The 18,249-nt window shown below is 37.9% G+C and overlaps 1 protein-coding gene across 1 annotated transcript in view; it reads right to left on the bottom strand.

The window, feature by feature from the left end:
* Positions 1-18,249, bottom strand: part of PRKN (parkin RBR E3 ubiquitin protein ligase) — a 1,229,863-nt gene that overhangs the window by 404,745 nt on the left and 806,869 nt on the right. Inside the window, exon 7 of the mRNA XM_058534026.1 lies at positions 11,150-11,286. Coding sequence (XP_058390009.1) covers positions 11,150-11,286 — 137 coding nt within the window. The remainder of the gene's footprint in view (positions 1-11,149; positions 11,287-18,249) is intronic.

Here is an 18,249-nt window from a genome sequence, read left to right as displayed (position 1 = left end):
CACTGTATTTTGAGATGGGGCTTTAAGAGGTAACTGAGTTTAAATGGGGCCATTAGGATGGGCTCTAGTCTAATCTGACTAGTGTCCTTATAAGAAGAGGAGATCAGGACGCACATAGAGAGACCAGGGCTGCATACGCATAGGACGACCATGTGGAGAGGCAGTGAGAGGTTTGCGAGTCAAGGAGAGAGGCCTCAGAGGAAACCAACCCTGTTGACACCTTGATCTTGGACTGCCAGCCTCCAGAACTGTGATAAAATAATCTGCTATTTAAGCCAACCAGTCTGTGGTATGTTGTTATGGCAGCCCGAGCCAATTAATACAGCGGCCAACTACAAAATCATTGTTACATGTCAGCCACAAGAAAGAGCTGTTACTGGCAGCAGGAGGGGAGAGGAGGAGAGAGTTTTGGAATGATGTCAGATAAAATAATACCACTTCCTTGAACACTCTTCTCATTCCTCCTCCTTCAGTATTTCCACTGCCCTTCATACAATGTTTCCCTCCATAAATATGTAATTCCAAGATAGATGCTTTCTAGTAAAGGCTTGAAAAGCAGAAAAGACAAGAAATATTAATTTTTTCCAAACTCCTAAGTGGAGTCAGTAACAGAACATGAAGGGGACCTGGAAGGCGTTCAGATTTTACTGGAAATGTAGAATACAATTGCTTGGTTCAGATATTGTATATATATATTTATTTCCAACTTGACATCAGAATATTAAACCACTCCTCCTCTTGCTAAATTGGTATGCCTTTAAAACATTATATTGTTTCACTGTCCTGCTTAGGAACCAAATGATATAAACTCTCATGAATATGTAAATCAACCCCTCTAAGCACATTATTAATTATTTCAAAGATAGTTGGAGGTCACCAGCTCATAGCAATTTCTATGCATGAAGTCTCATTAATACAAGACATCACAGACTAAGCAAGAACAAAGTTTTATCACAGTTACTGCATGTGTGTGTGTGTGTGTGTGTGTATTTGTGTGTGTGTGGGTGTGTTTTAAGTGGCCAAAGTAACTACAGAACTGAACACAGTACCGCCAGGCACTGAATGTAGCCTTTGGATGATGATGGCAAGCAGGAGAGGGATGAAGCAAACAATCTTCAACTAGAATGATTAAAAGAAAACAACACCTTTCTGGATCAGGAAACATGGACCTAAAATCCAAAGCAATTTCTGTCTCAAATAAACTTAAATCTAAATCTAGAGACCACAAATGGCCCTGATTTCTTTGGAATAAAGTGACTAGCTGCAGAAATCTGTAGCTCACAAAGATACGCGCCCTTCTCATTTCCTGAGACCCTGGAGAGATTACAGAGGGTCTGGCCCACTGCGTCTTTAACGATGTCCACTACCAAGCGCCCCTTTGGCAGCTGTAAGTCAGCCTCTCTTTAGGTGGTTCTCAGCAATTGAAACGCTCTGATGTAAACCATGGGACAGCTGAGGAGGAACTGCCGAAAATGAAAAGCAAGTTGTTGATGGTGGTACATGGAATTACCAAGAAATGAAGGAAAATATTAAAAATAGCGAGCTGTGCTTTTTAAAATTCATAATATGGATATAAGACTCTTATTCTAACCAAATTGCAATAAAATTGATCTTCTTGTCCAAGTAACTCGCCATGGTCCCTGCCATAGTTTGCTTTTATACCTCTGCTTGTGAACTCAAAATGTATCTGATCAAAGAGATAATAAAAAAATCATTTTCACACCTGACTGAGATGAGCACGATAAACACAAACACAGCCATTATCTAGTGATTAATGAAATATACATAACACAAAAATAGGAATGAAAATCCTAAATATTGGAATAATTTGCAGATATATTGGGAATTTTCTGACTAGGGATAAAACTGGAATTTAGATGTTTCTAGTGAGGGAAATTTGGCAAAACCTTTTAGGCATCAATTTGAAAGTTAAAAGCAGGCAAATACCTATATTATTTCGGGATGCATATACATAGGTGGTAACGCTATGGGAAAAAATAAGGAAATGGTTATCACAAAAGTCACGCTAATAGTTGCATCCAGGCAAGAGGGAGGAGGTTGTGATTGGGAGGGCGTCTGGGATGCTGCCCACACTCTTTTCCTTGATCTGGGTGGTGAATACAGATGTTTTCTAGAAGTACACAAATCTATAACTATACAAATGTGTTTAAGCACTGTTGTGTTTGCATGACATGTCTCATAACAAATTTAAGAATACATCAAGTCATTTAAGATGATAGACTTAAAGGTCAACTAATCTTCTATTGACTAGGGTTATAATCCTTCAAACCTCAGGGGAACACTGTCTATACTGATAATGCTGAGTGCACAGACTCAAAAATCGTGCCAACTGCCAATAAGGCCTGGGAGAGGAGTTTGGATACACACATTTTAATAAAAGAAGAAGAAAGCCTAAAGACAGCTGGTTTAAACAAATTTTGTAGATGTCTTAAGCACTTACAGATATCTTTCCAGAACTCTTTGGGTAAGTAATAAATTTATAGTTAAAAATGGTTTGATTTTGTGCTTATAAAACAGGTAGAATGCTCTTCTTAAGAGTTCACGGCAGAAGTGGGTGGAAAGAAATTATTTTTGCTTTCTCTGCTAGCTATTCAGAGCAGTCCCACCTTACTTCTGTTTTCTAAAATGTTATTTTATTTTTAACCACTTAATAAGATGCACAAGGAGAAGATGAAGACAGTTTGGAAAGTAGAAACCCAAGTGAAGTAAGAATCAGGGCTCAGTTTACTTCAACATGGCGCTCCTCTTAAAGAAGAAGGAAGCAATGTGGCTGGTACCCTTTCACATAGGCATGTAGAATCACTTCGCTTGCAAAACACTAAAGATAGACGCATGCATCAAACAAATGTGCGAGTCCGTGGTCCTCTCTGAAGCAGGATTCCATAAAGGCAGCATTTCAAGGGCAAACAGATGACTGTGCAGACAGTGCCTGTTGATCTAGCCAGAACGAGCACCTGCACACCATCAATCCTGTCCTACAGCTCTTTTTCTGGTCCTTGTCCATGTACCAGTCACTGCTTATAATGAAGCTACTTGATTGAGTGTTGTTCTGTTGCAAGCAGGGAGAGGAAAGCTGAAAAGCCTTTCAATAAATTTTATGTTACACCATCCTCTCCACCAGCGTTAGAGACTGCTATGTGTTTGCAGTCTTGTTTGCTTTTCCTCCTGGGCACACGGCCAGACCATGACTCTCCTCTCCCCAACGCCCAAACCCTCACCTGCTGTGGTTAGGTGGGGCCGTATGGCTGAGCTCTGGAATACGGAACATGGGAAAAAGTGATGTGCTCCATTTCTAGGCCTGGTCTCTAAAAAATCTCCAGCATGATGCTTCTGCTCTCGCTCCCTCTGCCAGCTGGCCCGGATGAAGAGGATCCAGTGGGGATTCGGAGGCCATGAGAATGACAGAACCACTAGGTGGCAGAAGTCTGAGTCTGGTCCCTGAATGATGGTGTGGGGCAGAGGCCCCGCCGCCAACCCACATTAGATCATGACATGAGTGGCAATGATTTTCAATTCTGTGATTTCAGTGTTGCTTTTGTTTGAGAAGTTAGACTACTATCATGACTTTGCACTGCCTCATACATCCAAATCAAAGGAAAACTATCAAAATTGCTACACCGCTCCCAAAAAATAAAACAAAAAGGAGTTTAGCATTAACCTCAGAAAATTAGGAGGTTTGATTTAATTTCAATTAATTTTGAGGCAGCAAGAGCTCATCAGCTGCTTGAATTCTGGTGCTGCCATTTTCCTGGTGGCTATTACAATTACTCTAGATCTAGGAGTCAGGAGGAGAATGGGCTATACACGTCCCAGATAGACAGACAGACATATAGAGAATGTATGTGTGGACAGGCTTCTAGGTAGTGTGTCAATATTTTAAAGCTCATAATATGGATTGCCAAATTGCTTTTCAGAAACATGTGAATTTATATTCTTACCTGTTTTGAATGTGTGTCCATCACATTACATTTCCTGCTTTAAATTAGCAAATCTATTTTTGTGTGTGAGGAAGATCAGCCCTGAGCTAACATCCTTGCCAATCCTCCTCTTTTTGCTGAGGAAGAGCGGCCCTGAGCTAACATCTATTGCCAATCCTCCTCCTTTTTTTTTTCTCTTTTTCTCCCCAAAGCCCCAGTAGATAGTTGTATGTCATAGTTGCACATCCTTCTAGTTGCTATACGCGGGACGCAGCCTCAGCATGGCGGGACAAGCGGTGTGTCTGTGCGCGCCCAGGATCCGAAGCCGGGCCACCAGCAGCAGAGCGCACACACTTAACCGCTAAGCCACCCAGCCGGCCCCTAGCAATTCTTTGGTAACTAATTATGTTGAACTTTTAATATGTGTATTGATCATTTGCATATCTTCTTTGGTGATCCTTTAATATATTTCCCCACTTTTCAATGTGGCTTAAGGACTTATATTGACAATTATCTGTGCGAATTTGGGAGAGCAATGTTCAAAAGCCAAAAAAATCATTTATGTTTAGTTCCCTAAATAGCTGTCTAGAAACCAGTCTTTTTGCATCTCTAGGCATCAAGATTATCTGTGTATCTCAAAACGTCCAGAACTATCTGCCTCGTGCTTAATATTGCCAACTAACACACTGAGGACCCAAATGGACTCTGGTTGCTGAGTGGACCTATTAGATAGAAATAAAATATCATTCTAAGTTATACAAAAACTGGAATTATATGAAAAGTGACCCGGCAGGAGAAGAATCAAAAAAGTAAGAAGCAAAGCATTGGAGGCAGAAGGGGGGATGCACTTGGATGGCACCAGTGGTGATGCCAAAGGCATATCACAGGGAAGGTGGGAACTCTCCCTTGAACACTCCAAGGCTACAGGAAATCCACATTGCCAGGGTTCATAATGGACTAGAGGTAAACACATCATTTTGCACAGTCTTCATCATATAAATTCTGGAGCAGCACTCTAAAATAAATCGACCTAAGTTTATGAAGCCCCACCAACTTGTGTGAGGGAAACTCAGTGTTAAGAGCAGACACAGCAAGTGCTTCGGCATTTCAAAAAAATTCCTAGGTGGAATGCTAATAATAGCAAGTAAAGCAAAAAACCAGGAAATATTTCAAAGATAATTATGAAGATTTTCCCCAGGCCCATACGTTCATGCAAGAGTTTATCAGAGGCTCTGGAAATAGGCCGCTAGGGCTGCGTTTGCCAATCTTATTTTCAATTCCATCAACATTTATTGAAAAATCTACATTGGCTAGCAAATCAAATCACTCATGGACAAAATAGACAAGGGCAGAGGGAGTATTTTTGCACTTATTAATGCTGCAGTCTCTCAGTGACAATACCTTGTTGCTTTTAGAAGCCTCACCCCTGCAGTAGTTCTTAAACTTTTAAACCTGGGGACTTTAAGAAATACTGGGGGCCACCCCCAGAGGCTTTCATTTAACTGGCCTGAGGCATGGTCTGGGCATTGGGATTTTTTTTAAAAACTGCCATGTTACTAAAACGTGCATCTAGGGTTGAGAACCACTGCCTAGAGAGAAGCAGGGTGGGAGAGCAGAGGAAACCTGGTGCTTTAGAGTCAACCACATCTGGGTTGAAATCCTGGGTACTCAATCATACCGAGCCTTTACTTCTTCCTCTGTAAAGCAAGAATAATTCCTCCTTTTCAGATTTGCTGTTGGTTTAAGCATGGAAAAAGTGATAAAAATTAGATACACTTTCTTTGACCTTCTTTTTCGTAGAATTTTCAAAGGTATAGTACTTTGTTGTTTACGGGCTTATCTATTTATATAGCGATTAAGAGCACACATTCTAGAGCCACAGCTAGCTGGCTTTGAACACCAGCTCCGTTATTTACTAGCTGTAATAGCATGTGCAGTTTAATTAATTTCTGTGAGCCTTGATTCCTTCATCTATAAAATGGGAAGAATGACAACATCCATTCCAATAAGGCTCTGTGGGGATTAAATGGATATACATATGTATGTATGTATCTGTGTGTGTGTATGTAAGCACTCAGACTGGCACCTTATACACAGTAAGTGATCAGTATTTGATCTAATCATTAATTATTTCTTATTCTTGGGGAAATAAAATTTGCCATCCCACTCTTACAAAGCATAACAAAATTTCTAGTCAAATGAGAAGCTTGCACTAAGGAAGCAGGGTTTATACCTGAAAGGTATTTTAAACCAGTTTTAAGTGTTCATCATAATAATTATGTCAATGAAAAAGGTTGGTTCATTGTTGACTAGCCATACCTTGAAGAATGTATATGTCTAAAATTGAGCTCTGAAGATGTTTAGCTTAAAGAGCATGAAAGAGGTTTGAAAGACTAGATTATGGAAAAAAGAATATCTTATTACACATATTTTGGTGGTAAGAGGTATTAGACATTTCTATAGAAATGGTGAATTTATACGGACACTGTTAGCAAGACATTTGGTATGTGAGTCATTTAGCAATAGAAATAACTGCTTTATCGGGCTTTTTTGTGGCTTCTGTGGGGCCAGTGTAGTTTGAAAAATAGTTTGCTGATTCTACTTACAGTCTCTATGTTTTGATATATAGTTAATAGTCCCAGAAAACTGATCTCAGTTGTTTTTTTTTCCTCCCAATGTCACTATTCAAACACTAGTGAATGGTTTGTTTCCCAGGCTGTGGACATAGTAAATAATGAATGCATGGACTGGGAGAAGGGTGAGGATTAAATAGCTACATTTACCACAAAGTGTGGAAGCGCAGTCTCGAACAGTGCTGTGCATGCGGCAGACACCTACTTCACAACATCTTTGAATAGTACACACGCCACCCTAGCAGGATGCTTCATTTTAGTTTGTGAGCACCAAAAAGTCCTTTGGCCTATGCCAAAGTAGGAATACAACCACCAAGCAAATTCAAATACTTATTTAAAATGAATCTGTCCTATTTACCGCCTCATGCAAACCCCCGAGGTCAGAAATGTCAAGGAGTGGATTCAAGCTGTGGATTCCAGTGCCAGAGTAACCACCTCTCGTGGTTAGACATGAACTTTGTCATTAAAAGGAAGTGATGGCTTTAGGAATAAAATGCCCTTGATTACATAAATAAATCTTGCTTTAATTTTCTTGGAAGCATTATAATCCAAAAATAGCTAGTAGTCACCAGGGGGGCCTAAAACCATTTGGCTAGGCATTTTAAATTGACATGGTAGAAAGGTAAATGGACATCTCTTTAGAGAAATCAATAAGGGCCACTCCTAAGCTTCCAAAAGCCAAAGATAACACAGGGTCCTGACTCTTGAGGTCCAGATATTTTACCCAGAACTACTGAGGCTGACCCTGAGCCATCAAGGAAATGTTCTGTAGCACCATGATCAACATGACCAGCAACACACCCACTTTGCTGTATGACTTTGAGTATTGCTGGACTAATCCAGCTCCCATAAAGCTGACCTTTCAATACATTCTTAGTTCCTTTATGGAATTAACCATCATTTTTGCTTTTTATACATATTATTTTTATTTACAAGATTCATAGACATTGATATAACCTTTTAATTTAACCCACTGTAGGAGAAGACTGTGCCATGGAAATAATACGGGTTCAATCAATTCCTGTTCCTGATAGTCTGCTGTTTCTATTTATAGTTTGAAAAGCTTTGGTATTCTATTTCTGTTTTATTACTGCTTTATTTTATGTGTCTTGTTCTATGTTCCATGAATCAAGGTAAAGTCAAATAAACCAAGGGAAAAAGACAGCCAGATGGATGGATATGTGAATAATGCTTGATAATTGGTTGATTTATGCATTGAGTACAGGAAACACCAACCTACAGTTAAAGAATTTCTAAATACATGTTCCTCTGTGAATATACATGTATATGCACAAATACATGATATATACTATCTGTGGAAATGCATTCTTACATAATAACCAAAAGAACAAAAGCCAATAGTCATTGTGTGCTTACTGTCTTCAGCATTTAACCTAAAGGCACTTTACATGGCATTATTTTAAATCATCTACACAGCAACATATGAAATAAGTCCTCACTTTACCTTAAAGTGAAACTGAGGCACACCAAGGTTAAGTAACTTGCCCTATGTTACAAAGGCAATGAGTCTTGGAGACAAAGAGGATTTGAACTTGGCTTCTCTGATGCTCTGTGTAGACCTCAGAATATGTGCAAAATGATTCATTCGTTTATGGATGGTAATATTAGGGCTTATACAGGTATTATTTAAACTATGAAAAAATTAAGCTTCATTAAGACTTAATGTACAAGCTGCCACTGGTACTTCTCCTACCCTGTCTGCATATCAGATCATGTGTCATGAATTGCAAAGGCAGCACCCCTGGGAACTGTGGGAGTCCTACGACACAGACTTAGAGAGTGGGGCCACTCTTGTCAGTTCCCTTTCACAGAAGATTACCTGTGCTCTGCTAAAAGAATCATGGTTAAATTATCTTATTTTAACAAACTCTGTTGAGACACATAAGTGACTTAAGGAGATTCCTGCAAAGAAACCATTATTAAAGATAGTACTAATAAAGTAGGCACAAGCCAAAAGAGAAAAGAGTGGCACTGACACTGCGGGGTACCATCATCCCTAACAGTGACCCTCACCTTGAGATATAAACTAAAGACGGTATGAAGCCCTTACACTCAGCAAGACATTTAAAAACTAAGCAAGTAACAAATGAAAAGAGTGTCTCTGTTGACCAAAGATTCAAGACAATCCATTTTGGTTTTTACAAAATAAAAAAAAAAAAATCTACAATAACATTTGAAAGCTCTTTTCAAATATGGGGAAAACATTTATAACTTGTTTAAATTTAATTTGTTTAAAAATTTAAAAATAAGTGATGAGAAATAGACTGATTTTTAAAAGTATCTTGAATATGAAGAGAAGATTTCAAAATGGATATTTAGAAATGTTTCTATGTTATATGGTTTTTGTGAAGGAAGAGAGTTTAGCAATACAAAATTATAACATTAAAAATACTAAAAACAGAATCTTCCAATCTGCAAATAAATGTTTCACTGAGTTTCGAACCTTTTTGTTAAAATATAAAAGTACAATATCCTTCAAGAATTTTCCTTAACAATATATTGACACATGTATTATGTGAACCTTAATTAAAAAAACATTGCATCATTGGCAGATACAATTGAAAAATGAGTACCATAATTTACAAAGCCAACAATGCAATTAGCTTCTTCAGTTTGAATCTGTGAAATAATTTTTAGATATATTTATCAGCTATGATCAACATTAAATCTAAGTATTGAAATAAATGTATTGAATGTATTGTATTAAAACCTGACCATCGAATCAAGGTATCACATAGTTTCAAACCACAAATTTCAAAAAATCAGTGAAGTATATTTACTCACATTGCAGTCATTAAAAAATACATATATAATGAGGTAGGGACTCCGAGCTCACTCCATATATAAAAATTAACTCAAAATGAATCAATGACCTAAATACAAGAGCTAAGCTATTAGAAGAAAACAGGGGGATAAATCTTCATGACCTTGGATTTGGCAACGGATTCTTACATTTGACACCAAAAACACAGGCAACAAAAGAAAAAAATAGATAAACTGGACTTCATTAAAATTAAAAACTTCTGTGTATCAAAGGACATTATCAAGAAAGTGAAAAGATACCTATAGTATGGGAGAAATGTTTGCAAATAATATATATGATACAAGTCTAGTATCCAGAATGTGTAAAGCACTTCTCTTACAATTCAACACTAACAAGACAAACAACCCAATTAAAAAATGGACAAAGGACATGAATAGACATTTCTCCGAATGGATATACAAATGGCAAACAAGCAGATATGAAGATATTCAACATCATCACTTATTAAGGAAATGCAAGTCAAAACCACATGAGATATCACATCACACTTAATAGGATGGCTATTTAAAAAGACAAAAGCAAAAGAGGAAAACTACAAGCGTTGGTGAGAATGTGGAGAAATAGGAACCCTTATAAGTTCCTGGCACGAATGCAAAATGGTGCAGCAGCTGTGAAAAACAGTTTGGTAGTTCCTCAAAAACTAAACATAGAATTACCATATGACCCAGCAGTTGTACTCCAAGGCATACATCCAAGAGAAATGAAAACATATATCCCCACAGAAACAAGTACACCAATGTTCATAGCAGCATTATTCATAATAGCCAAAAGGTGGGAAACAATGCAAATGCCCATCAGCAAATGAATAGATAAACAAATTGTGGCATATCCACATAACGGAGTATTATTTAGCCATAAAAAGAAATGAAGATACATGCCACAACTTGGAGGAGCTTCAAAAACATTACGCTAAATCAAAGAAGGCAGACACAAAAGGTCACATATTATATGATTCGTTTTATATGAAGTATCTAGAATTGGCAAATCCATAGAGGCAGACTATAGTGGTTACCAGGAGATGGGGCAAGGAGGAATGGAGAGTGAATACGTAATTGATATGGGTATTTTTCTGGGGTGATGAAAAAGTTTTGAAACCAAAGACAGTTGAGCGGCCATTGCATAACATTGTGAATGCATGAAATGCCATTGAATTGTACACTTTAAAATGGTTAATTGTATGTCATGTGAATTTCACCTCAATTTAAAAAAATACATGTAATAATAATAGTATAGCGCAAGTAAAGGATATTTTGTAATGTTGAAAGATAAAAATTATTTAAAATGTTAAATATTTCAGCTTTATCTCATTCTTATTTAATTTATTTTTAAATATATATTCTTCCATATAGATGTGTGTTTTAGGATTAAGGGTGTGTAATCTAAAAATTTGGATAGCACTGCTCTAGACCCAGGGTAATAAATCTATAACTTACATGGTGAATCCATAGACATACTTTGTGTACCTTGGCTGAATAATATTTTACAATTAATTTTCAATGCCTTTGTGCAGGTTATGCATTTTCTAGTTCAACACAGCTCCTTCATACTCTAGCGTTTTATATTTTTTGTGATCCAAACATTAATGTTTCTTGCCCAGCACTGATCAAATAGATATCTGAATTTTCAACCCCTCAGCTAAGGATTGGGTATATCTAAGATAATTTTACATCAATAGTTCTTCTCCTTCTGTTCTTAATTAGCATTAGAAATGGGGAGAAATATGCTAGACTTACCCACACAGGGCAGAGAGTAGCCAAGCTCAGGGTCATGGACAAACTGCCGATCGTTAAGTCTTGTCACGCAGTATAAGTGGAAACAGTCCAAGCACATCACGTGGCGGTAGTTGCACTGGAAAACCAGGACAGGGCTCCTGCATAGATGAAGAAAGACATCTCCTCTAGTACTTCTAAGGGTGGGAAGGCAACATGCGCGTTAGGACACTTCCTGTAATCCCGTAGGGGTGCGTATGGCGTCCTCTGTATAAAGACCTGCACTGTTAAGTATTGAGCTCATATATATCAATGCTACATTTTTAAAAATTGGAAGCACTCCATTAAGTATACAGAAGAGTGATTTTCTTAATTTTTCAAATTTTTTACGGTAACATATTTACCCATCAGCTATTTAAACCTGAGCTCAGAGACAACCTCTTTCTAGAAGCCTTCTTTGACTCATAATGCCCAATTAACTTACTACTCACACCATCTACTTATATATATTTCTATTGATCCAGTATTACATCAGAGTATTGATATGTTTCTCCTTCTTATAGACTGTGATCTCCTTGAAAGTAGACACTGTGTCTACTTTACAATGATATTCTCAGAGCACCAGGCATTGTAAGGTTTTAAATAAATGTTCCTTGAATTTATTTATAATAATATATAGAATCTGAACTTCCCCAAAGCCAAAAGAAAAATTACTATTGCACTAAAGTGGGTATTTAAACAGTTGTTCATAGTTCACTAAGTAGAAAAGTAAAATTTAGAAATAAAAGATTATCCAGCAGAGATTCTTCTACGGTAAAATTTTGTCTATTGTGCCACTCATGATGTGAGTGTCCCCATGTCATGCAAATAATCAATTTTTCAAATCATAGTTAGGGATTACTAATAAATCGATATATATGAGTCCTAAAAATTTTGGATTCCCTTAAAACACTCTGTAGGAAAAAAAATCTCCCTAATAACCATGTATTTTAGCTAGCAAATGTACCACATGATTTTATGACAAAAAGAAGATAAACTGAATATATTGAGATCAGCCCCAAGGCGATTTTAATAGTAAGAATGTCATTGGAGTTTATTTAGATAAGCCCATTCTGTATGTGATAATAACAAAATACAAAATATTTTTCATTCCATACCCAATTCTTAACAGATAAAACAGCTCTTCAAAAGCCCTTTTCCCAGAAAAAACTGACATTAAACATTAATAATGTGGAAGATAATTTCTTAACAATTAAAAGATTTTCAAAATTCTATTTCCCCACTTATCTCAAAGCAATATCTAATACAAAGCAAAATGGAAAAAAAAAAGACCTTGTGTTTTAACATTACGGATCTATAGGACAGCGGTCCACTTAATCTGAGCAAGAGTGTCCCTACATGCTTTTATGTGCTTCCATTTCCCATCTCTAAACCTATTAAGTCCTTTCAGGGCCATTTCCATTCCAGGGCCTTTTTCAATTAGGCACTGACTGTGTTTTGAACTTTCAACCTCTTCTCTTCTAACAACTTTCCCCTTGAAGATGATAAAATACAACACTTTCCTATTTCTAACATAAGATGCACACTTGCACAAGCACACACACACCTTATACACCCTGCATGACCCTATAGAGCTGCCGTATTTTACCTTCCTCTCATAGCTAAATTCTGTGAAAAATATTTCTCATTCTGGTTTTAGCAACATGGTCGTCTAAGCCTTTATAGACCTCTAATCTGCCATCAACACACGGAAACACTGGGGAAAATATTAGAACATTTACAAAAATGTTCCTATGTATAACAAGGTTAAAAAGAAAGCTTAGCAACTACGCTGTAGAAGAAAGAAAAAGAAAACTTATAAAGCCGAAGCAGTCAGCACATGAACTACTGCCAGTGACCCAAAGAGATGTTACAAGCCATGGTATGCAGCCATTGCTCCAGCAAACGTGTTCTTTTCTATCTCTATTAGAAGGAAGAATAGAACGAGTTCTCTTTCACGTTTGACAATACCACACATTTATAGTTTTGTCCTTCAGTTAAAATACGGTCCAAAAGAACTTAAACCATCTACATAATCCACAGAACATTGATTGTTCTATTTTAGTGATGACATCCTGCTATCTGAAACAGATTAGCAAGAGATGGTAAATACAGCAGAGGCCATGGTGTGAGATAAACTCTATGCAGATTCAGGGGCCCCCCACACCAGACAAGGCTTTAGAGGCCCAATGTTTGGGACATGGAGGGACGCACCCAACAAAATAAAGGACACAGTAGTCATCTTGTCCCTCCCCCTACTAAGAATGAAGCACAAGGCAACTGCAGGCTCTGCGGCCCCAGAGGCTCCAGTTCCCACAGAGTGACGCACATCCTCCTGGGGACACAAGAAGAGTCCTACTGAAAAATGAAGCTACAGTGGCACCAGTTCACTTCAACCTTCTTGAATTGAGATACAAGCAGGAAGGAAATTGACCATACTGGCAGGGGTAATTGATCCTAATCATCAGGAAGAGGAAGAGCTGCTGTTACACATGGGGGCAGGGAAGAATTCACATGGTATCCAGGTGGTCCACTGGGACATCTCAAGGTACCCCCCTATGCAATTTTAATGGCAAATGGGCAAGGGCAGCAGTTAAGGCTTGAGAAGTGCATGGTGACCAGGGTTTGAGACTCCTTTAGGATACATATTTATTATATTTGTATACACACGCAGATATAGATAGATATAGAATAGATATATGCATATGTTGATAGATACATAATGAAATAGATGTAGTCATAGATAGTATATGCAAATATTTCACATAGAATTATAAGTTGTATTTCTTGATATAGTTATGAGGTAAGATTGCTCATCTCTTAAGAATATTCCTCTTAAGAATATTATGAAAAAGTTAAATGAGGGATAAACATGACACCCATAGAAAGGTTATTAGATTAATCATCTGAGAAATGAAATGAGTAAAAATCATTTCATGGCTAGAGAGACTACATAATTAACTTCCTAAGTGCTAGATAAAAGAGAAAAGGGGGAGATACTAGTATTTATAAGCACCTACTTTGAGTTAGGGACCTTGCTAGGAACTTCACATATTATTTTTTCCATTCCATCCTCCTAAAATAAACCGCCCCTACTCTATCATTCATCCTTTTCCTCTCTCTACCTCCATCCACTCCAGTCAGGACGGTCCTTAGCTATCCTAGCATATTCTAGTTCCTCTACTAGACTCATGCTCATTGACATCCACTCCTGTAGTGTATACTAGCTTTTATATTCAAATCAAAATCCCAAATTTCAAGGTCCAGTTCAAAACTAAAGACCTCCAAGGAACTTTCTCTGGAGTCCAGTTCTTCACTGATTCTTCCCTTTTTCTTTACCTTTTTATCCATAAGGTCTATCCTCAATGGGCTTCAGATAGTACCCCTACTTTTATCCAAAGTGTTTCATACATTTTCCCCCTTAGCTGTCAACATTAAATGAAAAGTTATGAAACAACAGAGGCCATATTTGTTTCATCCTTTCACGACCCAGCCCTCACCAAATACAGCGTTGAGCACATGAGAGTTATGTAATCAGTAGTTACTGATTGTACCAGAGCATAAATGAATGGAATGTTCTTATTTTATAGTTTCTCTGCTCCATTCATACATTTTTTACTCAATTACTTATTGAGCATCTACTTTGGCTAAAGTGGCACTTAATAAATACCTGTGGAATACAGCCCTGAGGGCGTGAATATATATTTTATAGTCACAATTTGTTTATGCACTGGGAAACACACACTTATGCACAATCACAGGTCATAGTCTGGGGATGCAACATGCGCGTGAAACAAGTATTACAAGAAGTATATGTAGTCACCAAACTCTGGTGCCACAGAAGTTAGAAGATGAGGGAAGTATGAGTCATGAAGGGCTCCATTAGGAATCTGAGCTGAATTTAAAGGAATGGGAAGATGGACACTAGGTCACTGGATAGAAACATGGTATCTGGGTAGGGAAGAAAATACAGACATGGAAAAGAATTCTTGAAACAGAAAAGCAATCAGGTGGGCTGATTGAGAGGATATATTAGGAAAAGAGTGAGAGAAGAGATGGAAAGGGTTGAGGACGGAGCAGATTCTGATCAGAGGCAATGGCAGTGAGGATTCTAGGAGACAAACCTAGTATATGGCCTCTGGGCACAGGATTCCCTGAAGGCTTCTAAGCATGGGAAGGGAGGGATGTTTTAGTAAGTTTAATTCTGAGGAAAGTTTGGAGGAAAAGAAGCTGGAAGTCATGAGGACTTGTTAGAGGTCATTTTAATAACTTAGACATGAGTTACTAAGGAACTAGACTATGGTGTGCTGGTGGCTCTAGGAATGGACATGAGAAGATGGATGCGAGTGACATTTCTGAGGAGGACCTGCCAAGACTTACCTTCTCAGGGGTCTTTTCTTCCACTCCACATTCCTCTGTGCCCTTTACTCAAATTATATACAAATGTCAATTGATCAATCTAGAAAATGACTTTACCCCAATAAGCGAAGTTACAGAGCAGTTAATCAAAGGTTAAATAAAGTTCTTAATCATATGTAAAAGAAATTACAAATGCTGTACTTGGCATTACTGAAGAGTTATTTGTAAACAATGGTTTCCCTGCTTTTATTAAAAGAGTGATCCAAAGACCCTCTGTTCACAGAATATTAGGCATAATTGAAAGAGTCTTAATATAAAATAGGGCAAGCCATTCACATATATTACACAAAGTAGAATATTGTTCCACAGTAGTCCAAATGTTTAAACTCTTGTAAAATTAGTCCTGTAGTATGTAAAAAAATAGCATCAATGTTTTCCTATTTATCTGACAAAATGTGCAGTTTAATCTGCTGTCTGACTCATTGGTGCATGCATGCTCTCTCTCTTTCTCTCACTTGTTCTCCTTCAGTCTCTCTCTCTCTGCCAAAATCTCTGCCTATTTCTCTGTCTCCGTTTATCCAATTCTTTCTCACATGTATATCTTCATTTATACCCCTTAAGAAAGAGGCTGCAGTTCCAACTTCTCAACTGAATGTGACATATATCGAATGCAATATGCCAAAAATTTCAAGATACGTGATGATAAGGAAGCAATTCTAAACTCTAAAGGAAATAAAAATCTAAGAGTTGGTAGGAAAGGGACACAAAAAATTGTGATACAGGGCAAAATATTTTAAGTTATGTTAGAGATATAGGCAATATTCATAGGCTCTTTAGTAAGCAGCCTCCAAGATGTTCCCCAATGATCCCCACCTCCCTGGCATTCATGCTCTTGTGTAGTTCCCTTCCACATTGTATGAATTGACCTTCTTAATCAACAGGAAAAGTGCAGAAATGACACTGTGTGACTTCTGGAACTAGATCAGAAAAGACACTGCAGCTTCTGCCTGTGCTGTTTCCTGGGTCACTTGCTCTGAAAAAAGTGAATGCCCATGTTGTGAGGACACCCAAGCAGTCTTACGGAGCAGTCCACGTGGCCAGGAACTGATGCCTCTTGCCAGCAGAGAACACTGACTTGGCAGCCACCTGAGTTAGTCATCTCTGAAGCCGATCCTCCAGCCCAAGGCAAGCCCTCAGGTGACCATGGCCCTGGCTGACTCTTGACTATAATTTCATGAGATACTGTGAGCAAGAACCATCCAACTCAGCTGTTCCCAAATTCCTGACCCATTGAAACTGTGCGAGATAACATTTATTGTTGTCTTAAGCCACTAAATTTTGGGATGTTTTTTTTTAATGCAGCAATATATTTTTCATACAGGCTTAGAGGAGGAAGCAATCACATTTAGATAGAAGATCAGAAGAGAATTCATGGGGGCTGGCCCCATGGCATAGTGGTTATGTCCGGTGCACTCCACTTCAGCAGCCCAGGTTTGCAGGTTTGGATGCCGGGTGCAGACCTACACCACTCGGCAGCAGCCATGCTGTAGCAATGACCCACATACAAAATAGAGGAAGATTGGCACAGATGTTAATTCAGGGCTAATCTTCCTCACCAAAAAAAAGAAAAAGTAAAAGAAGAAGAGAATTCATGAAAGTAGAGGTATTTGAAGGAGGATCAGGATTCCAGGGCATGGAGACAGAGACAACATTCCAGGTCAAGAGAAGACACTGAAGCTGTAAAGGTAGAGAGCATGGAAGGAGAATGCTGCATCATCTAGTGTAGCTGGTTTCTTCATTTACCCCAATGAAAAGCAAAATTAAATAGAAATATATATTTAGGGATAGTAGAATCATCAAAAATGCAATGAAAAGTAATGCAAGTTACAATAAAAATATTAAGTACAAATCATTGAGGAGATAAAAATAAAATTCCCTTGCTAGAGGGAGAAAGTTAGTCCTCAAATTTAGCTAACACCTGACCCTTGAAAAAATCCACATTGTTTTTACAGTATTTCATTCACGCAACAGTAACATAGATGTTACGCCCCAATTAGCAATCTTTCAGAGCTCTCTACAAACTCTTTGTACAGGAACAACTATGACTCCTGGGAATTTAATAAAGCATTTGATTAGATAAAAATAATTAGAGGAGGAAAGCTACACCATTAAATAACTTGAATTTATCTTCTTAGCAAATGTCACTTTAAATCCCTTTTAGTTGGAGATAGCTTATAAACAATAAATAAATAAATAAATGACTGAAATCTTGGAAACCAAATGCATTTTCACATAACTTATATTTAGCAACATTACCGACTAATTGCCCCAATCCACTACAGACAAAGAAGTATCCAACACAGCGTCTGCCCGCAGAAATGCTGGAGACGACATTTTAGCCCACATATGTCATATGAGTTCATTATTTGAGTTAGCCAAGTGAGCAATCCCAGCCACTAGAGAGGCCCCTGATACAAGATACTAATTGATAGACTCAACTTTTAGGAATTAAAATAAACTACAACAGTTGAATGACCTTCAAAATTCCTTCCAGCAGCCAAGTTTAAAATCCTGCAGTAAATTCATTTGCCCATTATTCTGCTTGGAATCAGAATGCTATTAAGGCACTGGCAGATCCTGAACAAGCTCATTAACTACCCCTTCCAGTTCCCTCTTGCCTCTTCTGCTCATGTTCTCATTGCTTTATCCAGTTCACTTTGCTGCAC

The sequence above is a fragment of the Diceros bicornis genome, chromosome 39, assembly GCF_020826845.1.
Source record: "Diceros bicornis minor isolate mBicDic1 chromosome 39, mDicBic1.mat.cur, whole genome shotgun sequence".
In the NCBI taxonomy this organism is placed as follows: domain Eukaryota; kingdom Metazoa; phylum Chordata; class Mammalia; order Perissodactyla; family Rhinocerotidae; genus Diceros; species Diceros bicornis.
The sequence above is the reverse complement of the archived record's forward strand: the minus strand, read 5'-3'. Positions and strand labels throughout refer to the sequence as shown.